The sequence below is a fragment of the Strongylocentrotus purpuratus genome, unplaced genomic scaffold (genome assembly GCF_000002235.5).
Source record: "Strongylocentrotus purpuratus isolate Spur 01 unplaced genomic scaffold, Spur_5.0 spur5_scaffold_2, whole genome shotgun sequence".
Lineage (NCBI taxonomy): Eukaryota > Metazoa > Echinodermata > Echinoidea > Camarodonta > Strongylocentrotidae > Strongylocentrotus > Strongylocentrotus purpuratus.
In genome coordinates this window covers 7,738,992-7,766,729 of record NW_022145605.1, presented here as the reverse complement: position 1 = coordinate 7,766,729, position 27,738 = coordinate 7,738,992, and the positions used below count along the sequence as shown (strand labels likewise).

The 27,738-nt window shown below is 37.2% G+C and overlaps 1 protein-coding gene across 1 annotated transcript; it reads left to right on the top strand.

Annotated features, from left to right (window-relative positions):
• The first annotated feature begins 16 nt into the window (after window positions 1-16).
• LOC586511 (coronin-1B) lies at window positions 17-27,738 on the top strand. Its single transcript, XM_786289.5, has 8 exons — window positions 17-315; window positions 7,914-8,166; window positions 9,155-9,330; window positions 12,643-12,759; window positions 13,978-14,082; window positions 15,668-15,889; window positions 17,131-17,424; window positions 24,581-27,738. Exons 1-8 carry the CDS (start codon window positions 118-120, stop codon window positions 24,680-24,682), a joined length of 1,467 nt encoding a protein of 488 aa, XP_791382.3. The 5' UTR covers window positions 17-117; the 3' UTR covers window positions 24,683-27,738.

Here is a 27,738-nt window from a genome sequence, read left to right as displayed (position 1 = left end):
ACACATTTTCAATGTGAATACAACGCCCATTTGTTAGCATACAACCAGTGCGGAAGCGGCCAACTCAAAGAGTCAGAGGAAAGGTTTCTGGTGTAAAGATTGTAAAATCAAAGTAAAATGGCGGGTAGATTTGTGAGAGAAAGCAAGCTCCGAAATGTATTTGGGCAGATGTTCAAGAAGGACCAGTTTTTCGAGTCGATTCGGGTATCGAAAAATAGTAATACGCAGATGTTCTGCGCCGTCAACCCGAAGTTTATGGCAGTGGTGACCCATGCGGCAGGCGGAGGCTCTTTCCTCGTACTTCCGCACAACAAGGTATGATTATGGATGCATAACTACAGTCTAGGTCTGTCTGAGCTGTGTGCCACTGCATCCGCATTGACTGAGAAAATTGACAGTGATGCTAAATGTAATTTCATAGCATTGTATTTATGTTCAAAAGTACGAAAGATTTAAGGAGAATTGGGCGCTAGTGTAGTTCCGTATCCATTTTTTTTTAGCAGTTTAATAATTAATATCCATTCTTAGCAAAGGAATTTTAGCCCAATTGTTTACTAATTTTAATCATAATCATTTATTGCGTTTTTCACCTGAATTTGGATCACATCCGACATCGGGAAACCTCTGTTTAGGGCTTCGATGTCGACGTCGTCGCTCAGTTCCGTCTCTACGCTATAGTCCTGCACCTCAAACTGAAGCTATCAGTACAAAATTATTACTAGGGTGTCTGAACGATTTTTCAATTTTCAATTTGGGATCGTTTTTCACCATTTTTGTTTGATATTTGAATTAAAAATGTAATCAGAATAATACATTTCAAATTTCAAGTCTCACCGATGTTTCTATCAAAAGTTACAGCCCCTCCAAAACGCTGGTATATTCATATCATTTTGGTCAAAATCGACGAAAAAGACGTCCATGCAGAGTAATGTTGTTTTGCTAAATTTAGCCAAACAGCTGTATCGCGCGATATGCAAGCGTATGCATATCGTACGCATGCTGCTAAGCCAATCCGCGACTTGCAGCTTGAGCTACGCTGTCTCCGCGACATGTGCCATTGACTAGTATGGTTGGCGTTCGTCGCACAATAAACCCGGAAGTGAATGCACGTTATAGTCAATGGCAATATCGCGGAGACAACTCTCCGCGATATTGCCATTGACTACAACGTGTATTCACTTCCGGGTTCTATGGCGGGAACAGCCACCCATACTTTCATTCACTATAAGCGCACATGTTACGCGATGTAACCATGGTTTGGACTGAGCGGAGCTCACGCCTCCCTAATTAGCTGATTCCAAAAATGTGGGAAGGGTATTTTCAAACTGTTATAACAAATGATCCCTTGGGGCTAGCGAAAAAAAAAGCATCTGGATATTATCCTTACGTCTAGCCCTGCTTAAGCCGCGGGGCGGCAGCTCAGGAAAGTGGCAAATTTTGGAGCTAGGATGCAAACAACATTTCAATCGCTGTTTTGACCAAGATATTTTTAGAATTCTGGGGGTGGCCCCCGATGGGGAATATGGAGAAAAACCTGCTCTTTCATATGACACCTCATTTATTGAGTTTCACCTTCAGGATCATTTGTTATAAAGGTTTGAATTTCAAATTTTTTCATAAAATCATTGACCAATTTTGGATGGTCGCGCAATGCACGTAGACCACATAGGGAAGCGTACAATCTCTATGGGAAGGGTTTTAGCACACAACATTGGGTGCGCGATCAGACACCCTATTATTACAGACTTCTCGTATGCGGGATATCATAAACCATACAAGAAGTCTGCATAATTTTGTACTGATAGCTTCAGTTTGAGGTGCAGGACTATAGAGTAGAGAGGGTACTGAGCGACGACGTCGACATCGAAGCCCTAAACAGAGGTTTCCCGATGTCGGATGTGATCCAAATTCAGGTGGAAAATGCAATATATGATTATGATTATGATTAAAATTAGTACAAAATTGGGCTAAAATTAGTTTGCTAAGAATGGATATTAAACTGCTAAAAAAAAAATGGATACGGAACTACACTAGCGCCGAGAATTGTTAGTCCAGATCTAGTAGAACGTAAGATTACAACTCAGTTTCAATATCATGTTCTGCTTGAAAGTCTACTGATGTATGTTGATGCTGCATCCTTGACAAGAAGCTGTGAATTTCATGTTTCAAATTTTCAATCATGAATATATCTGTTTTCTGCAGCTGCGGTCAGGATTCATTGTATAATGAAATTGTTGGACTTAGAGAATATTGTCTTTGTATCTTATTCTTATTTGTATTTCTCTCTGACTCTGAGTAATGAAAGCCACTTGCACAGATGACTGCAATTTTTTGTGTCTAGAACAGATCTTAGAGTTCCAGCATGTCCGATAATATTGGCAGAGCCTAAGAGTGGCTGTACATGTAATGTCTCAATTTTAGCCAATTCAAGTCTTACAAAACTAAGCTAGGCCCATCTCATGAGTGAATAATCAGAAATTTCAGGGGGACAAAGGAGACTTGGCCTTTTATAATGAAGAAGATTTACTGCTACTGTAGAATATAAACATCGACACCAAGTGAGCCAGTCAGCAGGATTTTAAAAAAATAATTAAAAAAATGTTTAAAAAAATAGAATCCCTTACATATATAGAGCTTCAATAGTTCATTTTGGCAGTTGAACAAATGCGTAAGTTTGTACACTAGGATGTTTACCATTAACGCTTGATTAATTTTGTTTGCTCATCGTTGTAAGGATGACTCAATATAAACATGTAAGCCAGATCACTTCACAAGTATGCAACATCTCAGAAGAGATCTCTTATTTCATAGTTAAAGATAAAGTTGACTAGTTGAGTACCTGTGGTCATGCGTTTGTATGCCGCCCCCCCCCCTTGTCTTTCATCTTTAGTACACTTTGAAGGAAAAAAAAAAGGAAAATTTTTGTGATGCCCCCCCCCCCCTCCCAATTTACCGAACATTTATTGAAAATTTTGTGCTTTTCTCTGTCAATGAATACCTTGTTAACCTTTCTTCTGAATAATGAAACCTATTTAATTAGATAAAGAGGAAAGAAAATAATATTAGTAATTTCATTCATTAGAATAACAAATCTGTGAATAATTTATCTAACGTTTTAACAAGTTTGATCCCAATACTGCTGTTTACATAGTAATGAAGGAAGAGGAACATTAGTATTGGTTGTAAGGCTGTTGAGAGGTCCTGCATTCAATCATTCCTCTTAAAAAGCTAACATCCTTGGACAAGATGTTTCACTTACATTTGTTCCTCTTCACCCAGGTGATGCATTGTTTATAATAGTTTCTAGATCCTGAGACTATTTTGTTCCATTAAAAAAAAAAAAAAATTGTGATATGGTAATTATTATTGCATTATAGAAAGATATTCTTTCAAGATTCATTCTTTCCAAATATTTTTCTCTTCACATCAGTCTTCAAGTTGATAGGTCATGTGAAGGTTCATTCCAGCCCAGATGGTATTTGCATTGATGTCCGGGTAAAATAATTGTCATCCGTACTTCGTGGCTAGTGGTTAGTGAATCAGTGTGGTTAACTGAAAGGCCCAATCCACACTAATTTTTTTTTTTTTTTTTTTTTTAATGTCTGGGTGAGGTTTCATGATTAGGATATTATTGTTTATTTATGCTTATCTAACCCTAATTCTTAAGTCCTATCCTAACTGGAAATGTATATTACAACCTAACTGCACTGACAGTCTCTCATCTTCACCCTAGCACTACATGTACATGTACACTGTATAACACTGACAGAAAAATCAAAAATGTTGTCACCCAAGAAAATCTTGGAGAGCCTCCCCGAGACCCCATCACAGTAGCCTTCACTGTAGCCTTCACTGTTACTCCTTTATTCAGGGCAGTTCCACTAATTTAGTGTGTCTTATTTTCAAAATGTGAATGGGGTCTGTATGGATTACCCAGAACACCATGCCTGCCATGTACCCGGGCATTAGATCCTTGCTGCCACCTGTGAATCATGGGCTCATGGCAGACGACAACATGCCAAAATCTATGATGCGAATACCACTTGAATGTGAGTTGACGCCGATGTCTCATGTCTGTGACATGAATGTCATAGGTCACAGAGACGAGTTCTGATTTTTAAATCGGCCGTATTTCAATTGTTGAACGAAGTAGGGTAGAGGTTGCAAAATACCCGCTTTTATTCAGACTTTACATCAAAACAGTGGTTCAACTTAAAAAAGTTTTGTTGTTTTTCTCTTTGATTTTTTCCTGAGCTCCAAATATTTCCATTACTTTCAGCCTGTCTCAACTACTTAACACTTTTTGCCGCACATCATTTGTGCTCCTTCCATTCATCATTGTGTTAGGGGCTTCTCACTTTGATGCCTTTGTCACTGAATGCTTCACACATCACAGGTGGATTCAGTCTGACTGTTTATTGATTCTTCTACAATGATAAAATAATTGTAGATAAACAAATCTGAGATCTGCAGGACAAGCCCATTTAATGTTTTGAACACTAAAGACTCATTTTTATTTACGATACAAAGAATTCAATTGAAAAACTTCAGAGTAACACTACACTGTAGACATGCAATCACATGCAATCAAATTTAATGATGATGTTGTTGTACATGTTTTGCAAATCTACCAATCTAGGAATGCGTGTATTTGGGTAATGGATCAATTACCAAGTAACTATCATTATCTAGACTAGTAAGTAGGGTGGTAAAAGTTAAACACAGTCTTGTCCATACGGTTACATAAACACACACACACACATGTACATTGATATACACAAATGCAATTGTGAAAACAAGGAAGTGCAGTTGCATGGACCTGGGCTGGGACTTTGCCTTTTATGGATATCCAAGTGTGTATAATGACTTTTGAATAATCTATTTCCTTCTAATCTGCTGTACTTGAAAAAATATATAGAATTATTATTTAGTCTTAATTTCCAGGCCTATTTTTAGTATTTTGTTCTGGGTAGAGAAGTTTTGTTTGTTTCTTTCTTTCTTTGAAAATAACTTGACCACACAAACCAAACTGACATTAAGAAATAAATATTTACTAAACTGTATTAAAGCACACAACTTGTTTGGCTCTGTCCAAGTATTGAAGTATTGACAGTGAAGTCTAGCAAGTAAACGGGTTTCCTTGCATAATTTGAATATGAGGACACTGCTAACGTTTAAAATTCACAGATAGGACATAGATCTAGACTACATGACATATTCATAATTCCTGCAAAGTTCTACAGCATTTGAGGTTGGGTGCAAAAGGGACATAGTACCTTTAAGCTGGACAGTTGTGCATTTCTCGTAGGAGCACCTCTAACCAAACTATTTGATTACTAGTAGTCTAGGTACATGTACATGTACATGTAAGCACTATGAAGTAGATTTGTGCAAGATTGAGAAGTATATCAGCCGCTATTTCTACAATGTCGGTTGCCTTCGGAGGGATGAAATCGTGCAAATTGGGTGGAGCCTAATCCAATTTGCATATCCATTGTTTCTTCACACTGTATGCATTGAATCTTCAATTTTTTGTGAAAAACTAATAGGGATCTTTGAATATTATTTAAACTGAGGGGATCATTGCAATGTAATTAGTGCAAAACAAATACTTTTAAAGCTAATACAATCAGTGCTAACCCGAAAGTGGGAGGATAATTGGATGGCATTGATTCACAGGCTGTGTGAAACTCAAATGAGGAAGAGGAACTAAAGTCTACATGGGGGGTACCTACCTACAATATTACTGTATTACATGCAACCAACAACAAATAACAGAAATGTACTGGTAGAGCATGGAGTAATCTGATGAGGCCAAACTTGGCCAGACCTAGTCTTCGTTGTAATCAACAATCTACCTACCAGTGGAAAACAATATGGGGACGTGGATGAAGGGAGGGGGGGGGGGCAGCTCTAGTGTAGTTGGCTCTGGAGTGGTAAAAAGAGTTCCTGGAAAGACAGTAAAGGAGGTTTGTCAAATACTATATGTCTTTGAAAACATAATGTATAATTATGCCTAAGGCTGAGCACAACAGTGTAATGAGGTACCCGAGTACACTCCCATGCTTACAAGCGAATACTCGAGTACGTTTTTTTTTTTTTTTTTTTTTGAATTTTTTTGAATTTTTTTGAATTTTTTTTTTTTTTTTTTTTTTTTTTTTTTTTTTTTTTTGCCACCACCATACATACCACTGGAGCAGTATCCCAGTTCTGTCGCCGAAAAGGCACGTAATTTTACTTTGAGTTGCAGTTGAAGGCGCCGATTTAATAATAATAATAACAGTGAAAACAATGCTGTTTTAAAAACCAAAGATGGCAGAATAATCCATTTTCCTCCAAGTCCAAGCAGAAATCCAGACATTTGGTCCCAGTTTCTGAGTGGTGAGTTTGACAGTGCTTGAGTTGGGAAACATTTTTACCGACGGCACCATGCCAGCGGCTGCCGCTCACCCAGGCACGGGTAAGCGTCGGCCTGGACATTTTTTTTTTTTTGCGGCCGAATATTCGGGTACGAGAAATCGTACCCGAGTAGTTGTCAACCGTGCGGGTACTCGAGCATTCGACTACCCTTCACAGCCTTAATTATGCCTCTGCCCAGCACAGAGCTATGAGTTTTTAGTCTTCTACATGAATCACAGTCTCATAAACCATTGATGGATATAAATCAACCAGTAAACAACATCAGAGGGAGGTACATGTAAATTAGGAATTGTAAATTGTAAAGTAAGCTGAGTTTGGAGACGGGTTATTTGATAAATAATTGTAAAAATACCAGTTTTGGAAATTATGATTTATAAAATATATATATGTTCTAGAAATTGGTATATAAAAAAATGAATTAACTGAACGGAGGCAGAGGCATAGAGATGCCAACTGTTCTGTTTTTGCCATATTTGTTCCGTTTTTTCGCTATGAATACGGCAGTATGTTTTTTGTATGTTTTGTTATGTTTTTTTAATTTAAAATTTTTTTTTTTTTAGTGACGTTTTTCTTAATTTCTGATCATGGGCTTTGTGTCGTAAGTGTATTATGCACGTACGTCTTCAAACGATGCACGCAAGATGGTGATACGGGCCCCAAACTGCGCACATTGCGAACAACCCACGTGTAATGTATGCACGTCGCGTTCCGATCCGGGTACGTACATGTATATGTGGTACTGCCATTTTTTTAAGCTGCTCGATTGGGCGATATGCTAATTAGGTGAGAGATTTTTTCAAAAATACTGTTTTTTGCTCTTAACTCGTTGACTACTGAATTGTCTGGGTCCCATAGGCTTAACACAGGGACCACCAGGTTCCCGTAAGTGAAGGGTTAAGAATACTTTTTTTTTGTTGAAGAAGGTTGGCATCTCTGCATATATATTTGAGACGCAGTCACATTTATCTTATTTTTAAGAAAATGTAATATGCTATTGCTATATTTCACTATGCTTGTAGTTGTATAAGACCCGTCTGTCTGTAATAGAGGTACCTTTAATACAAATTAAAGATAAACTTGAGTTCTGGTAAAAAAAGAAAATGAATTCTCACAGAATGTAACGAAACTTACACTGAATGTTCAAGATTACAAATAAATGTCATGTGCCAAACAATTTTGGAAGAAAATGTATACTGGCTGAGTAATAAGCATAGAAAGATAAGGAAATCAGGGTAGTGCTAGCCCCAACACCATGTGTGTTGTCCCATATACATCATTCTGTGTCAGTGATTGTAACTTTACCAAGACTCTGCCAAATTTATGATGATTTTGATGACTCCAGAACCTTGCATTACACACCATTACTTACATGCTATATGATCGACTTTTCTGATCCATTCCATACCTTTTCTTTCACAATGCAATCGCATTACCAGAACTCAAGTTTAGCTTTAAGGATGAACTCTTTTTTTTTCTCCTCTCCATTGTCACAGACTGGCCGTCTAGACATCAATCAAGCCCAGATCGTAGGTCACAAGGCACCGGTCATCGACATTGCATGGTCTCCTTTCGAAGACGACATGATCGCCAGCTGCGATGAGAATGGCGTCATCATGATCTGGAAAATCCCGGAAGAAGGGGTCACGTCCCCAATGGAAGAACCTCTTGTTATGCAGGATCTCCATCAGAAGCGCTGCTCCCTGATCAAGTGGCATCCCTTGGCAAAAAACGTTATCCTCAGTTGTGGTGAGTTACACATTCATCCTGTGTACAGATGTCCAGAAGGGTGCTTCACAAAGACTAAGATCGACTTTGAGTTGGACTTAACTATGGCAGGCAGTTCATGCGACTGTTTGCTCTCACCAATTACAGGCATTGGTCTCTGAAGGGACGTACAAATCGTGGTCACAAATCTACAGAACTCACCTCATTTGATAGTTCATTATTGAAGGAAAAAATCTAAAGATCATATTTAAGAGACCAATGATGAGAGCAACCAGTGGCATGAATGGCCTGCCATGTACATGTAAATGGCGACTGGCGACAGTGGTGACTGTATTTGCTAAAAACAGATTGAACCCCATGACCACCAAGCTCTTATCGACATACTGGCAAATGTTGCACATTCAAAACAATTATGTGTACAGTCGAACCTGTATAGACACCTGTACAGAAAGACTGTGTTTTTTGTTCCCCATGAATATTGTGTCTCATTGAAGGGTGTATCATTTCAAAGCAACCTGTACATGCAAACCACTTACCTATAGGGACTGTGTTTCTTGTGTCTCTGCTTTATACACATATCGTGGTGTAGTTTTTTATATTTTTCTTATGGATAATGCGTTATACCATCACTCAATTTGGGTTTTACTCATTCAAAATTACTTTCCAAATCATTCTTTACATGATTTTCAAGTTAAACTTCATTCTTATACGTTGATGTCAGTTGATATATGATTATTGGTCCTGTGAAGTCCCACGTACCTAATAATAATGTTTAAATATGATTGTTTTTTTAATGTTATTTTCTTGTGTATTTAAAATGCCTATTTATACAATTTCATTGTACAAAGTATATATACCTATATTGTGAACCATTTTTATGCTTGTCTTTGTATTTTGTGAAATCCAACTCATGGTTGCAATAAATAAATGAATTATATATAATTACTGTTAGACTTTATTACACTAATAAAAAACCTGCACCTGCTCTCCCTCCCTCCCCCGACCTCAGGTGTGGACTTGAAGATCGTAGTATGGAATATGGACGAGGGCACGGCAGAGGTGGAGATAGACTGTCCAGATATTGTACAGGACATGTGTTGGAGCCCTGACGGAAAGACCTTTGCTACGGGCAGCAAGGACAAGAAGATTCGTGTCTATGAAGGAAGATCTGGCAAGTTATTACAGGTAATTATAGCAGCCATGCAGGACACAGTAAACTTCCCCCCTAAAACTAAAACATAAACAAAGAAAATGCCATCCCATTTTATATGTAAATAAATGGCAAGTGGATGTGCCATCATATTCATATTGCTGTTACATGTTTAAACCCCTTTTGGACCACCCTACATGCACCTCTTAATGAAGGACACCTGTCTAGAATAGTCACTAACACATATGGGGCTTGTTTCATAAAGATCCTAAGTTGGACTTAACAATTATGGAAAGCCTTTAGCATCTCTGAAAATATTTTGTAAAAGTTATTTTAAAAGGCATAAAATGTTGATTCAGATCATTCATATTTTTATTATCAAGGATGTTTCATGTTCTTGATGTGGAATTTATATAAAGTTTAAAATACTTGAATTTTCGCTTTTGAATAAATTTTATATTTTAAGGCTACAAATAGCTCTCCATAATTTGTAAGTCCAACTCAGAGCTGCCAAGTAGTATGTTTTAACATATTAATACGTTTTTTTGGGGGAAAATACGTCTGTACGTTTTGCTGTGCCAAAATACGTTTTTTGAAAGTTTCGTGTATGGCTGTGCGAACGTGGCTAGTGGCTGGCTGTGAGATCCAGCGTATGCATAGTTTTGCTATTGCTTTGTGTCGGCAATTCCTGCAGCGCGCACGCATGTACATTGCACACAATACAGTGTGTCCCGAAAAAAACTATACACTTTTGAAATGGCTGCCGAATAACAAATATATGATTCTAGGGGGAAAAGTTTTATATGCATGGAAAGCTCATAAACTCAACTTTCATATGACACCAACAAGTTTGAAAATAATTCATGCTTGGGTGAGCACTGCTCACTTTTGTAAAGGGTATGAAAATTAAGTTGCGCAGGAATTAGCCTTCCAATGTGTGAGAGGTAAATCCTTTGGAGCTTACAACATTGAGGGTAATATGATAAATTCATGATTTGCTGAGTGAATTTCATGGTTTATTAAACCAAACTTTTATGCACGGAACAGGAATTTCATTTTTCTATTGTAGCATTGTTACTTTCCCTGGTAGACTCAGTGGTGTGTTCATGAGAGTCAGGATGGGGTGATGGTACATGTTGTAATTTCCATGTTACAAACTGTTTTTTTTTACATTTGTGACTTTGAATACAAACCTTCACCCCACATTTCAGTTACCATTTACCTGAAGAATAAGTAGCCGACATCTTGGACATTCCTTTTTTAAACAAACCGTATTTGAATATTCGGTTTACATTATCCCTACCTGGGTATTGAGTAAATCAAAGAGATGTTCAACTAATCTTACAATAAATGAAATGTGGGGTGAAGGTTTTTATTCAAAGTCACAGATGTAAGAGAATAACAGTTTTTAATATGGAAATTACAACATGTACCATTACCCCATCCTGACTCCCATGAACGCACCACTGAGTCTACCAGGGAAGTTACAGTGCTACAATAAAAAATGCAATTCCTGTTCACTCATGCATAAAATGTTAATCCCATAAACCAAACATTTCACTCAGCAAACCCAAACTTATCACAATTGATCATAAATTGGTCATATCATCCTCAGTTCCGTAAGCTCCAAAGGATTTACCTCTCACAAATTGGAAGGCTAATTCCTGCGCAACATAATTTTCATACGCTTTACAAAAGTGAGCAATGCTCACCTGAGCATAAATTATTTTCGCAATTTTTGGTGTCATATGAAAGTTGAGTATATGAGCTTTCCATACATATATAATTTTTCCCCTAGAATTATATATTTGTTATTCGGCAGCCATTTCAAAAGTGTATAGTTTTTTTCGGGACACACTGTACAGGGGATGTACACCACTCAAAGATGAGCGCATTTCCCCAGGCCATCCATACACACGCTAATGACATAATTATCATCAGTGCACTGCAATACACACACAGTGTCAGTACAAAAAAGTCCCGATCTTACTACCAAAAATCCATCCCAAAAGCCAAATTTTGCTGTCAAAAATGCGGAATCGAAGCCATATTTCTAAAGCTCACGGGGGCTTAGCCCAGTTTTAAGAAACAGCTTCACCAAAAAAGCGCTAAAAATCAAGAAATCAGCGATTTTGTTACCAATTTTTTTGCCTATCGCAAGCCCTTCGAATGTGATGGTATCTTCAAAAAGCCAAATGAAAAATAAACACGGACCTGCTGATGCACTGACTTTATGTACAAAGTTGATTGCAACTCTAGACTTGCCTTGTGCCGCAACTTAGGCATAGAACATCATCGTGTGATGCGCCGCAACACACGATGATTCTTTTAGTTTTAAATAATGGACTTTTCTGATAAAATGGCTAAATATATTTAACAAATCTTTTTTTTTTTTTTAAATCATTTTTTTAATGATTTTTTTTTTTTTCAACTGACAGGTCGGCAGCTCTCAATGATTGAGAGCGTTTTTATTCAAAGAAACATGATTGCAGTAGCATTTTATAGGGAAAATAACAAAAAACGTAAAACAGGCAAAATATGGTTTTTCACCTAAAAATATGTTTTTTCAAGCTGAATAATATGTTTTTTTAATGTGACAGGTTGGCAGCTCTGCCAACTGAGGATTAAGTTTGACTTAGGATCTTTGTGAAACACCCCCATGGTCTCTCTCAAGGAAGATAGATGTGTGCTGGTTGTAGATAGACCACCTGCATACAGTAGAAATGTTATCTGTTCCCATAATAGGTGGCTTAGAAAGGTGTAACTGTTTTATATCTATTTATTTATCTATTCATGGTATGATACAAATCGTGGTAAGCAGCCAATTGCTGAATTGTTCACATTTAACAAGCAAATTTAAAAATACATAGAACACAATATTACACATGGTAAAATTATTCAGACACCACGATCAATAAATGATAATCAGGGTGCATAGCCCATCGTAGTTGAAATGATTCAAGAAATATAAAAAATTGAACAAACGTCATAATTCATCAAACATAATTCCATGATAGAAGTAACTACATTTAAGATCAGTCATTATGGTAATAACAGTATTGTTAATTCACTTTATTGAAGGTTACGGAAGTTTGTTCAGGAGTTAAAAGAATAGCCTAAAACAAGAAAATAAAAAAAATTAAAAAACATTTTCTTTAGCTAAGGCTTAGAGGCCCATTAGTATTTGACTATGTACAGTAACTGTATGTAATATGACCTAAGAATTGGATTGAACTGTATAATCTTTGACAGGTTTATAAATGTGTAATGTCGTTATAGGTTTGACTGTATAACTTTAAAAAAAACAGACTTGACTGTATAATCTATCTTTATTTCTTATGTGTCAGGAATTGCCGGGTCACGCATCTCCACGTGAAATGCGCATCATGATATTGAAGGACGACAGACTACTTTCAACGGGTTTCACCAAGGAAAGCAGGAGAGAATACAGGATCTGGGATCTTGTAAGTGCTCAAATTTCAAAGAACTTAGAAAATGTTGTTAAAAAGGAAAAATGGACAATAGACTTGTTTACTAATATATTTAAATTTTGATATGCATTTTGTTCTGCTGAATCTCTGGTTAATAACTATCTTACTCTATGCTATGCATAATAGGTCTATATAGATGGAATCCACTTTGCATACATTAGCTGTTGCTATGTCTGGCAAGCCTTTGGAAAGCTTCTGTGGTGTCAAGAGAAACAGCTGTTCAAGAAGTAAACCGGTCTGTTCAGAGATATTGTGTTCTAATTAGTATTACTCTACAGTTTTTGGATGCTCTCATACAATTATGTATTTCTGCATTAGTTATCTGTTATATTATTTTAGCTTTTCTCATTTTTTTTATTTTTTTTAAATTAGCTCAGTAGGGTTATTACATGAGTTCTATGTAGGAGCAGTCAGCTCTAACTGTTCTATATATTCCAGAATCTATGTCATTGGTGTATATTTTTTGTGTACAATGTAAAATTCTACTTTCAACACGCTCCCAGTAAAACATAAAAAGGACTTGTTGAGCAGACACGTCGATGCATGCGAAGGTGCTCGCATAGCATAGGGTGCGCATGGAAAAAAGTCAAACTTGGGATCTGTGCGTTGCATTTTATGTTATCCTCTATTTCGTCCATAATCCTTCATCGTTAAAGGTAAAGACCCGTTTTGGAAACGCCCCCCCTCTCAAAAAATGAAATGGAAGCTCTTATTACCAATCATGTGAAAGAAAATGTTTTGACTAATACTTGATGATACAAATTTTGCTGAAAAACTGCCTACTAATTGATATATTTGGTAAATTATTATATCTATTTGGACCTGATAGATATCGCGCACGTGTCGCATAGTCCCATATACATCTTTCTGTGTACAGTGCTTGTTACTTTACCAAGATTGGGCCAATTTATTATGATTTGATGACTCCAGAATCTTGCAGTACACACCAATACTTACATGCTACATGATCAACTTTTTCTGATCCATTCCACACCTTTTCTTTCACAATGCAATTGCATGACCAGAACTCACCTTTATCTTTAACCTATAGAATGCCAGGTAGAGTCCTGTTAGGATGATTTGATACATCCTAGCTGTACACAAATTATTCTTTCATATGATGGAATGAACTAGACTTGTATTTAGAAGACTCTTAGTTGATCAAGTTCTTTTTCTTCCTATCCATTTTAGAAAGATACCAGTGACAGCTTATATGAAGACTCGTTAGACCAAACCAGTGCTCCCCTCAATATCTTATATGACCCTGACATCAACATCGTCTATCTCGTTGGAAAGGTGAGTGGCAGGTCCTTTACTTCTTACGCCATACTAGTTTGGAATCCATTCAGTCTGGAGCCTGTATACAGAGATGCCAACCAGTACGATTAAATCATAGTTAGTACGATAATAAGAGTGAAATATGATAATACGATATCACCTCTTATAATACAATTTTCATCTTTAAAAAAATTATTTTAAAACAATTAAAAAAAATTAAACCCATAAAAACAGCGAAACGCATAGAAACATTTACAAGTAAATCCCCGCAACCCCATCAAAAACTTTGCTTTACAATTTTCTCATTAAATTTTAATAAAAGAGCAAAAAGTTTACTTGACTTTACTTACAAGTAAAACATTTTTCTGAAATTTTACTGGCCCGGGGTCAGTGGAAGCGTTGAATTTTTGTGAAAATCTGATTTTTTAGGATACTCAGTCTGTTTTTTTTTTGTGTCAAGAGGTTGGCATCTCTGTGTATAGTTTGGAAGGCAGTCAGGGGACAGTCAGGAGGGAGCCCATGTAGTTTAAAAATAGTAGCCATAGATCTTTAGCTGTGGCTACTGGCAGCTCAGTTATACCAAAGTCTGGTATACTGGCACTAGAAAAGAGGTTGTGCTTTACAGACCTAATTAGATCTAATGGTAACTGAGTCACCAGATTGTTATAGAAATTAAACTTGTACACAATTTGGTATTCATGTAACGCTTGGTAAATAGTTACAACTAACATTGCACCTTATTGTATCTACCCTAAATATGCATATTCATAAAGCACCAGTGCTGGACGGTGCATGTTTCAAGTTAGCGCTGCGTAGTAAAAGTGGCTTGACTTTTCAATACATGCAAAGATATATAGGACATGACAGTGTTTTAAGATCCCTGGTGTTATGAACACTGCAAGGGCAACTAGCTATATGAATGGGCAGAGCCTGTGTACGCCACATCCGGTCCAACCCCACCCCCCCCCCCCCCCCAACCCACCCCTTCCAGACTTGGCCAGATTCAAACTAGGGTTTAACTAAACTTGTCTATCAGAATACCAAAGGAGACTTAAACCACACTTAGACTCAGGGTGAGGTTTAAGTGTAGTTAATTAATCAAGGAATTACTTTAGTCTAGAGTAAATTTCAACCAGGCTTTCAGAATACCAGCCAGCCATGAAGTCAAGAAACCACCCAATCAGAAATTACTCTTTCTGAATCTGCGAACCTACTCGGTTTGAAAGCCATTTACATGAAGTTTGAAAAGCATAATCTGGACCCCATTTAGCCTGAAGTTCCATACTCTGGATCCATCTGTCTGTCTGTTTGGAGCCAGAAGGGTGTTAACTCACACCTCATTGCGGGCAGTTAACACCCTTCTTGCTCCAAATAGACCATGTAGCCTTTGCACGATACCTGTCATGTACGGGCTTGCTCCAAATAGACCATGTAGCCTTTGCACGATACCTGTCATGTACGGGCTTGCTCCAAATAGACCGTGTAGCCTTTGCACGATACCTGTCATGTACGGGCTTGCTCCAAATAGACCATGTAGCCTTTGCACGATACCTGTCATGAACAGCCTAAGCAAATTTTCTTTTGTTATTATCTGTTCATCTAGGGAGACTGTGTAATCAGGTACTACGAAGTGAACGATGAGGAGCCCCACTTTCACTACCTCAGCACGTATCAATCCTCCAGTCCCCAGAGAGGAATGGGATTCATGCCCAAGAGAGGATTGAATGTGAATGCCTGTGAGATTGCTAGGATGTACAAGGTGACCCTCTCTAGTGGTGGAGCCATTGGAGCTGTCGAACCTCTCTCCATGATCATCCCAAGGAAGGTAAGCAGTGGACTGTTTTACCACACATGGGGGGGGGGGATGTTTCAGAAAGATCCTAAGTTGAACTTAACTCTAAGTTGGACTTAACAATTATGGAAAGCCGTTAGCATTGACAAAAATATTTTGTAAAAGATATTTTAAAAGGCATAAAATGTTGATTCAAATCATTCATGTTTTCTATTATCAAGGAGATTTTATGTTCTTGATGTGGAATTTATGAAAAGTCAAAAATACTTGAATTTTTGCTTTTGAATATATTTTACTTTAAGACTACAGATGGCTCTGCATAATTTTGAAGTCCAACTTAGAGTTAATTTTGACTTAGGATCTTTGTGAAACACCCCCCTGCTTTGCAGACAAACACTATGCTCTCCATTTCCTGTACTAACCAGGGCATCGTGTCAAGAAGACGTCATGTGCAATTTCACTAACCTCCTATTGAAACGTGTGTATTGTAACTCGAATAGTATAGAGTATATTCATATAGTAGCTGCGCTATATAAATGGACCTATCATTATTATTATTGTAATTAACACACATGTTAATGGGATGTCGGTGAATTTGTTCTCATGACGGTTCTGTGAAACAATGCCCATGTTCCTATCTTCAACCATGACATGAACCAATCATTATACCTAATCCTAACCCTAACCTGATTCTAAATTTCAGTTGCGATTGTAACCCTAGCCCTATATTTTTGACAAATATAGCCTGGAGTAAATGTTGAAGGAACTAATGTCTGGAAACCCATTGGAGAAAGGTCCTGAATGGTTAGAATGCCGTCAAATTAAAATCCACCAAATTGCCAATTTGAACGTGAAAACGGTAATGGTAAATTGAAAGATCATGAATCCGCATAAAATCTGTCGCAACAAAAATGGATACCAATTTTTTAGTGATTTTTATCTTTCTTCTCATACATTATATTTGAAAAAAAAGAGTCAATTCAATGTAAGACTGTACCCTCAAATGTTAAATATGGCAAACATGCTACATTTCTACAACTGTTGATATATATTAGATATATTAGACAGGATCTTGAATGTAGCCAAATGATACCAAGTGACCGTGCATCAATTTATCTACAATGCCTATTAATAATTCAAAAGCCGTTCTTGTCACAAAGTGAAAATGACAGGCTAAAATTGTTACTTAACCTGCATGCAGTACATATTCCCAAAATGCACTCACAGACATGAATTATTCTTAGATGATTTTTATTTGTCTTTGTTCGTGACAGAGTGAGCTGTACCAGGCTGATATCTACCCTGACACGTTAGCCAATGAACCCGCCGTCTCCGCCTCAGAATGGTTCTCAGGTACGGATGGCAAAGCCAAGTACATGAGCATGCAGCAGTTCTTTGTAGAAAAGGACACATCCTCTGGCAAGGGCGGCCTCAAGAAGGGTGGACTCAAAAAGACGACAACGGCGGCAGCAGCGCCAGCGGCTAGTGCTCCAGCAGCCAGTGCTCCAGCTACCGTGAGCTCAGCGAAAGCACCTGTATCCAAGTTTACGCCTTCCAATCATTCTAATGTAAGTCTGTCCTGAAGAACATATATCACTCTCTGTTATAAATTTGTGTAGATATTAATCAAAATTTTAATATAATGACAAGTCCAAGGTATTTGTAATTTTGTGCCCATATTGTTTTCAAGTATGATGGTGTTATGTTCATAAATTGACACCTAAAGCAATACTTTACTAGAAGCAATACCACAAAATCCCCTCTAGTGCCATCTCGGGTCAGCTGTAGCAGTACGGTCCCGTAACTTGCTGCTTCCGTAGCTGTACTGTTCGTTCTCGCATCGAGTCTCCGGTTTGCAAAGTAGAAATTAGATTGGGTCATGTGCTGTTGGCAAGTTGACCATGAGATGGCATGGTGCAATAAACAGTACTCTAAGGCAGAAATTTCATCACTTTATTATTGCTGTATGTAAAAAGTATGATTATAATGGATATTGGGTCTGATGTAAGCTCTAGTAGAGCTTGCAAATTAATACAATTGTCAGATATACTTAATTTTTAGATGTGCTTCGTAATGTATGAGATAAAATGGCTCATTTTTGTTTTCATTCCTGTTTGTTTTTTGCTGTTGCTCCTGGTTTTCTTTATTTTCATCATTAAAACTCTGTAATAGTGTGTAGATGGCTCAGTGGTAGAGCAGTGGTCTCATAACCGGGAGGTCTTGCTTAGAAACAAAGTCAATGCTAGTGCCCATTGGTAAGGCACTAATCTTCGTAACCAAGTCCCTCAGAGAGAGTACTTAAAGCTGTTGTTCCTCTGGTTGCTGGCCTAAAAGCATACACATGCTTTCTTAGCAGTCGGCTAAAACAAACCAATCATCAATTCTCGTAGCTCCTCATTATTGCCTGGAAAATAGATTGATGGGAGTACAGATCACAAGGTGGTTTTTACCATGCATTAGGTTCAAATTCATTCCGAACACAAATTATTTAATAAAATAATTAATAATTGTTGTTAAATTTGTTTGAAAATGCTTTGGAATATGGCTCAGATTGCACCAGAGGGCGTCTAAGAATCCCTGAGCTTTTAAAGTGAGAGCTGGACCCCGGCCACTTGGGATTCAAGAAATATCCAATACTCAATGAAATGGTCTTTAAGATTATCCAGTAGCAAAGAATTGTTGTTCTTCCATTCAATGTTTTTTCAATGATTGTGAGAGCTCTGTATCTAATGAAGTGACTTAATGTTATTGGGTCATGACTAATGTGAGTAACTCCTGTTTTATTTCTTCTAATACAAGACCGTGCATAGTATTATTATGGCCTTCACCCTTGTTTGTCTAGGTCAAGATATGTAATAACGGTATCAATTTTCATTTGGAGATTAATTTTTCTCCATCTAGGTAGAGAGATCTACACAGGAGGTTGAAATGATATTGATGACACCATGACAGATGTATTATTTCAATCCTTTGTGAAGTCATGAATCATCAGTTCTAGAAAGTAATTGCTACATGCATAATGCCTCGTGTCTTAATTCTCGCCGTAAAGACGGAAGAAGATGAAGAAGAGCCAGCTCCTGTGGCCGCTCCTGAACCCAAAGCGGAACCCAAAGCGGAACCTAAAGCGGAACCCAAAGTGGAACCCAAAGAGGAACCTAAAGCGGAGCCCAAGGTGGAGAAGAAGCCAGAGTCTAAGCCGCCGTCCACAGTATGTGATCCCTAGCCAGCATGAATAGCATGTCTACTCTCTTTGTTCACTGTAGAATTTGTCCTTGTCCTATACCTTCCTCAAGATAACTCCACAAGAACCTTCCAGTATGCTTGGCACGATACTATGAAGTGCATCGGTGTCCCCCGGTATCACGTATGTTTGTGTACTTTGCATTGTAGCTACCTCTAACTGTTCAAGGAGGATGCAGAGTATCTAGCTTAGCTTGTGTAGCACGTCATGGGAGGCTTGGACCCCTCACCTTGTATGTAATGCAGCCTAGCTTCGTAGCGTTCCATCTGGGAACACCCAGTAGACAGACAGCCCATGAGACCAACAGCCTACAAGACAACAGCCCATGACACCGACAATGTTGGTCTTGTAAACCTTCAATAAAGTTGTCCCTCTCTTGGGCTTTTCATCAGGTTTGCTAGACAGACATGGTCGGTCCCATGGGCTTGTAGGTCTAGTGAACCTTCAGTCTTATGGGCTCTACATGTACGTCTTGTGGGCTGTTTGTCTCATGAACTGTCAACCTTGTGGGCTGGCTGTAGCCCATTGCATGTCACATAAAGTTTGGGAGTGGTTGTAGCCTGTACCCCATGTATGTGTCCCTTACACTAGTTTCTGTAATTCTTTGTAATATGTTCTGAACCACCATCTACATGATGTAGATGGTCAGTTGGCCATTGGTGATGGCCACATCCATATTTTTGGGGTGCTAGATTAATGTTTTCATCTTCGAATTTGCAACAATGATAAATCAAAGTATTTGGATAGATCTTGAACTGGAATTGAATTGAAAAGTGGAAAATTTCAAGTTAGCATATAGGAGCAATTATTTTGAATAGGTCAATGTTTTGCCAATTTAGCACTTTTAACATAGTTCCGAAACTTTGCTCCACCTGCTCATGAATGAGGCGTATATTTGAAAGATGAATCTAAAAATATCAATAAGTAATCAAATGCTGTTTTCACCTTAAGTGAATTAGAATTTTATTAGATATTACTGTGATTGCACTTTGGGTAAAAGAGAGTACAAGATAGAAATTTAATGGTATTTAAAAGAAGAGAAGTGATGGGGTCAAAGAGATCATTAATGTCTCCGGGGGAGGGGGGGGGGGGGGGGGACCATCTATGTAGCAAGGCCCGACATCCTTAAATCCATGTAGTAGTCTTTATCTTAGTCTTTGTTGAAGGTTTATTTTTTGACAAGCAGAAGGACGTTAAATTTAGGGGTGTTGTGTCTTACATGTAGTTATCATGAACTAACATGTTTGCTGTGGGTGAAGTCCTGTAGATCATAGTCTAGATCATAGCACGGTGTATTATGACATTTATAGACCTTTACATACTATTTACTTATATATATATATATAAGGAGATGAGCAGCAACAGATATATAGAAAAAGAGACAAACTTTGTATATATATATATATACATTTTTAACTCATGTTAGAACTGTTGTTATTCTCCTTGATTATTACATCATCCATTGTCATCACTACTACTATTACCACCATACTCACTACCAATACTATCACTACAATCATTATTAACACCACCACCACAATCACTTCCGATACTACCTCCACCATTACTTCCACTACTACCATCAATGTCACTGCCACCACCACCACTATCATAACCAATATTACCACCATCATCATCACCACGACCACCACCATCATCATCACCATCACCACCACTACCACATCATAAGCTACCACCAACATCGCCATCACCAAAACCGCCACCTTAACCAACACCACCAGTATTCCCACCTCCACTGCCAACACCACCACAACCATTACTACCAACCAACACCACCTCAACCATTACTACCAACCAACACCACCACAACCATTACTACCAACCAACACCACCTCAACCATTACTACCAATCAACACCACCTCAACCATTACTACCAACCAACACCACCACAACCATTACTACCAACCAACACCACCTCAACCATTACTACCAACCAACACCACCACAACCATTACTACCAACCAACACCACCTCAACCATTACTACCAACCAACACCACCTCAACCATTACTACCAACCAACACCACCACAACCATTACTATCAACCAACACCACCACAACCAACACCACCACAACCATTACTACCAACCAACACCACCACAACCATTACTACCAACACTGCAATCATAACAGATTAAAGAAGTGTGTTTATTACAGTGAAATGCATGGTATTGCTATCATTATGATCATGCTATTGTCCCATCATTACAATTCTAAGACGATAGAGTAGCAGTTTTTCCCTCAGTAATGACACAACCGTTCAAATGTATCATGCGAATTTCATTTCTTTACAAGTTAGGACAGAGCTCCTTATTGATGTGAGATAATTATAAACAATTCAATTTGTCTGTTTGGAGCCAATAGGGTGTTAACTCATTAATTAACGCCCTTCTGTCTCCAAACAGACAAATTTATGTTGTTCACATTTTTGTCGTACATTTCTGAAGTTAGGAAATGAATAAACACATCATAGATGGAGACAAAGTTCATTATTTGTGAAACTTACATATCCTAAAGGTTTTGGTTTTAATTGACTAGAGTTGAGCATGATATGCGGATTTGCATTTTTTGAATCTATTTTAGGTTTACACCTTAATCATAATTAATATCATATCCATTTATAGGGATAAATCATTCCAAGCTTTATAAGCAATTATTCTTGATTTATAATATTCTGTAGGCTGAACACGACTTGTACGTGGTAAAATCATACTTTCTTCATTCCAACTCCAATGTGTTACAATACTTCTACCAAGTCCTGTTTTTATATACAGAAAGCACTTGCTTATATCTTTTAATGTGAAGCAGTCTTCATTTTGTATCCCACCCTCTTATTTCTTCTCCGTCTAAACGTTGCTCTTTGTATTAAGATATATCGTTGCCTTCCCTTTTCCAAATAAACAGCCCCCAGCCACTACCCCCTCAGAACCTCCTTCTCCCAAAGCTCAGAGCAAGAAGCCATCAGAGCCTGTAGCAAAGCCCGTAGCAAAGAACAAGAATGCCACGCCCAACGAATCGACCACATCCAAAGGAGGGAAGATGTCAGTCTCAGATATCCTCCTCGATGTGCGCAACCTGAGAAACACCGTCAGCAAGCACGAAGCCAGTATCATGGCGCTGGAGGACCTTCAATTAGTAATCGTCTTCTCTTTCCTTTCTTGGATCGTTTGTTTGTTTGTTTATTCCAGCGTTTGTTTGTGTGTTTGTTGTTTTTCCTTTCTGCCTGTTGGTTCCACAGAAAAGTTATCAAATAATAACCTAAAGTTATCGATTTTGAAAGCCTCATTTTTGGTTCTCTTGTTATCGAGATCATATTTTTTAACGTTTCTGGCTTTAACACAGAGACTCTTTTTACACTAATATTAAAGCTTGTTCAGTATATTGATATTTTCCTCAGTCCCTTGACAAATTTTCTGAACAGAATACAGGCCTCAGAAACCTGACTAACCAAGGGATAAAAGAAAAATTAAAATGTTATCAAAACCGAGTTCTTCATATCAAAATCTTTCTTTAGTGACGTTTATCTCATTTTCTAGCATGCTTCATTTATCATCCAGAGTTTCTCCAGATTGTAGATCAGATCAGCAGCGTTTTTATGTCCAGCAAAGCATTTTGAATGATTGTATCCACTCACCGTGTGTGACTAATCACAAAGGCTTTTCTCCTGTACTAACCAAACTAGGTTTTGCATGCCAAGATGAAACTGTTTTTTCTGAAGGTTTTGAAGATTTTCTTCCATTGATATTAAAATGAGTTGTCATTTATTTTTATTTGTTGTTTCATCATGACTTTGAAAATACAAGTTTTTTTTGTTGTTCATTTCTTTAAAATAAAGATTACAATAACAAGTGTCTTCATGAAACATTTTTACAGGATCATAGGACAAACATGTACAAAAAAAGTTGAGAATGATTCAGGATATTTACCTTGAATTGCCCTGGATTTTTGACAGTGGATAAATGATAAAAGATTGGAAAAGGGAGATATTACTTCCACAAGTTGTGCATTTTAGTATGATCTCATTACTTTACAGCATCATAGTTATTTTTGCAGAATTATGTTAGCTTGATCTAAATAGCAAGTCACATCTTTACTCATTTTTCTTCTTTTACAGATTATCAACTGGGTTTAAATGTGTTTCCCATGACTAACAAATATCTGTTCTGTATGTCATTATTGCTGCTGTTCTTGTTATTATTATTATATATTACACATTATTTATATTGGGAACTTTTTCTTCAATGAATCTACTTTATTCCAATCAATCTGCTGTTATAAATGATGATAAAAGAGAAATCAATTTTACCTCATGAATAAAATATCTTCTGTTTGGCACACTTACACGAGTTAAAGACTTGGCACTCCATAGACGAGGAGACTAACTCACCAACTTTCGTCTAGTATTTAAGCTAATTGAAGTTATTCTGTTTTTTTGTCAAAACAAGCATGTACGTCATCACAACTAACCAGAATTTGTTACTACATGAACCTGTGTATACAGATATTCTCTCAGTGTTACCCTTCACACACATGCCTGATGTATATACATGTGTACTTGACTAACTAGTTGTGCATTACCTTCAGCATTTTAGATCCAATGCAATGTTATTAACATTATCCTCCTTTCATAACATGTATTATTCTCTTTGTCACCGTGGTAGCAGAGCATAAACACCTGTGGTTTATACAATTTTTTTTAACATGCATTTTACTGTACCCGAGAATGTATTCTGTAATGCTTGTCTACAATTTCACAGATGAAATTTTAATCATCAGCAAGATTTTTTTGGAAAAAGAAAGTTGATTTAAACAGATTTTCTTGCTGTTCTTTATATATTTAGAATGAACTTACATGTCGAACATCTTTTTAGAAAGGTTTGCAAATACAGTAAAGGTTGGTGCTGAATTAATATGAGAAGTTCCATTTATTTGATTATTTTGAAATAATAAATCAAGTAACCACAAGCAATGTACAATATACTTGTGGAGTGATATTGGAGTGATATTACTAAGTTGAAACTATCAATCTATAGTGGCAAGACGAAGGAAACCAGCCTTATGTTTAAATGTTGCAAAAGCATGTCCTTTGGCATGGAAGATAACATTTCTAAAACACTTCCTGACTCTAATGTTTGAGTATCCTTATCCTTACCCTTCCAAGAGTGCTAACATAAAACAAACATGAATTGTGTATGTGTGTGTGTATGATACACCGTTTTATAGCAAAACAAACATTTTATTTTTGTGTGGTGTGTACTTTTTTTATAATTATAGATCAGTTATGACTTCAAAGTGTACAGAGACATGTGACTTTAATTATGTCTTTGTCTCCCCCCTCCCCCTGGATCCCTTCTCCTCTATCTCCTTATCTTTTGATATCCCTTCCATCTCTCTCCTTCTCTCTCTCTCTCTATCTCTCTCTCTCTCTCTCTCTGCTACGCTTCCAATCTCTGACCTACAGAGCCAAAGCAAGGAGGTCCAGGATCTAGTCGCCGAGATCACCAAACTGAAGGCCACTGTTGCGGAACAAGAGAAGCGCATCGCCGCCCTGGAAGCAAAATAGAACAACAGAAAGAAAGATTTTGGCCAATACATGCCAAGATAAATTTACCAGATGATTTTCTGGAACATCTAGAAGACATATTATCTAATAGGAGCCAGTTTATTACGATATTCATTACTCTTTAACGAAAAAAAAATCTCTGTGTAAGTGAATACGATGTATATATATATACTTTGCAAACCAAATGTGTGGAAATTTATAAGAGAGTGGTGGCGTAGCTTTCAAGAAAACCTTAACTGGCGCCATGCATATTGCCCATTTAGAGAAGTGATACCAGTCTAGGATACATGGAGTAATTTATTGCTTAACTTTCCTACAGCATGTACAGTGTGCTTAGGCAACAAAATGTTTTGTCTTATTTAACCAACAGTTTTTCCCCACAATTTTTGTACTATCTGTGTCATACCACTACTACACTTTCCATAAGATTAGATGTACATGTATGTATAACGAATTTAGGTTTAGATTTTGATATTGTACAAAAGGCTTGTCTATCCAAAAGACTTTGGATAAATAGTGTGTGCTTGAATATTCTAAGTAGCTTTACATTGAATACACTCTTAATATGGCCTGTTGTCTCTCAATTTTGACTGTATGTAGTGCCTTAGTCCCGTGTATGGTAATTCATGAATGGTAAGCGCTTCCTTTTGTAAACCTTCAAACAAGCACTGATGTGATTCAAAGACCGGTCACTCCTGCATCGTGAAATCATCAAGAATTTTATGACAGAGTACTAAGTTGCACCTTGTTTGATATGAACATAAACGTGTATTTATTGGTAAATTTTAACAACAAAAAATTACCCTGTGTGTATAGGGATAATGCCATTCCAGATCAAGAAAACTAACCATATTTGTGCCAATATACCGCATCATATTTCTTCGGTAACAAAACACCAGAAATTATTCACTTTTTCTGTTTAGATAAGGTGTAAAAGGTTGGCATAGGCATGCTGCTAAAATTATAAATCTTGTATGAAAACAGGAAATATTTGTATTTTTTTCGTACTACCTGTACTTCAATTTTTGGATACATTTTAACAGAACAAGACGAGAAGGATTGTAGTTTTGAATGTGCTTTAAAGATAGGATGAGGTGTCGTCAAAACACAGTTCTATGACAATCACTATTACCAAAGAGAATTGCTGAGAATGAAGTGTAACTTTAATGTGTTAGTGTAGATCCCAGTAGCAAGAGCATGCTCCATTGTTTGACGAAGGTTTAGTTCATTAGATATGCACGTTAGGCTTTTAGGTTGGAAACGTTTTCAATGCGGATTATCAATTAGCTTACATTTTCCGAAATCGTCCATTTTACAACATGTTGTTGTAGACATACAGGCAAATCAAATCTTACGGTAGTTGCATGTGTAGGTAAGTTTTCAATCGTAGTAAACAGAAATTTGCAATTTTAGTCTATGTTTTGTGTGCCTATCTCCAAAATATGTAGACCTTAATCAAATATGTGATATCTTAACAGTTCTCAGATAAACTTGGTAAGGTTGGGGGAAAAAAATTGATTTGTCACAGTCTTTGTATATGCACCACTCAACAAAAGCAGTTCTCATATTTCAGTCACACCGCCAAACCAATTTCACACCGACTTGAACCGATCGATATCTGGCCATTTCAGATAGTGTATCACTTTGCTCGGTTTGTTGTCTGGTCTGTTTTCGGTCTGGTGTCGGTCTCATTTGTGCGACTTTGGTATAAGAAACTGCTCAGCACCAGACGCTTTTCTTGCTTTTGTATATTTCCATGCAACTCTTGAGCTTCCATCATTTCCAGCTGTAATCGTGTCTCTTCTCTGTCAATTTCTTAAATACCGGTAGGTAATATTTCTTGGCTGAGTTTTGTATCTCAGTGGTGTAGTAAACACAAATTTCAAAAACCGAGACTTTGGGCAGCAGCGTGCATACTCCTTCCTCATAGTGAAGTGCGATGCGGTGAAACCTTGTTTTAATCAACTCTTAGGGATCACTGCGGTTTTCAAACTTTAATTGGCAACAATTATCTATATTTTACCATCTTTAATAAAGAATAGTAAGTTTGAACGAAAAATTACCAAAAAATCGGAACAAGAAATTGCAAATTTAGAGACAGAAGTGAAAGTTCTGGTATTGTCTTTTTTGGTACATCTGAATAGGAGCTATACATATGCATTTGAACCTTTTTTTTAAACAATTTATTTCAGGACAAAGGCAATAATGTAATTAATGAATTTAATGGATGAAAACATTTTTTTTTTGCTAGGCGAATTACTCGAGCTCACATTTGTATTGTCATACGATGATTTCTTGTAGACTTTAAATGATGGTATGACTTTAGTAGGCTTATGTATCTTATGTGTAGTGTGTATAGGAAACATCTATTTTATTCAGTATTGGCTCAAAAGCCTGGTTTATATAGAAAAGCAATTAAAATTGTGAGAATTAGAAGAACTGTGATTATTAAAGCTTGGTCTCTTTACCAAATATTTTAATTTTCTCGTAGAGGAACATAATGTTTTTTTGTATCAATCAAGCATTATTACTGCTAAACATGTACATGTAGTTTACTTTTATTATACGGTATGGGATAACTTTATTGCCATTTGGTCCAACGACAACTAGTCTGGTATCCAGCCCTTTTGATTCTATTTTGACCATACCCAGTTCGTCTAATCATCCAGCTGGGCTATGGTTGCTCACCATCCATGTAGATTATATCTCTGTCCAATATCCATTTACCGGTAGTCAAAATTTGAATCATCTTTCCTAATAATCAGGTCTTACGAAAAAAGGCCTGATCTTTTGTTTTAAAGACCAAATAGTGGCCCAAACAGACGTAAAATGAACTGAAAAGTAGACAACTTGAAAAAGAAAAAAAAATGGATGTAATGATGAAGAGACGAACAGTATGTGGGATATATACAATTTCTCAAATGGAATGTTTAATGCAATGGTATTGGACCAAATGGCAGTTAACTGGGATTTTACCCAAAAGGGTACTCTGTTAAAAAATTGAGAGTGAAAATTTATGATTGGGTACTGGACAATAAACTATTTGATTTACAGAA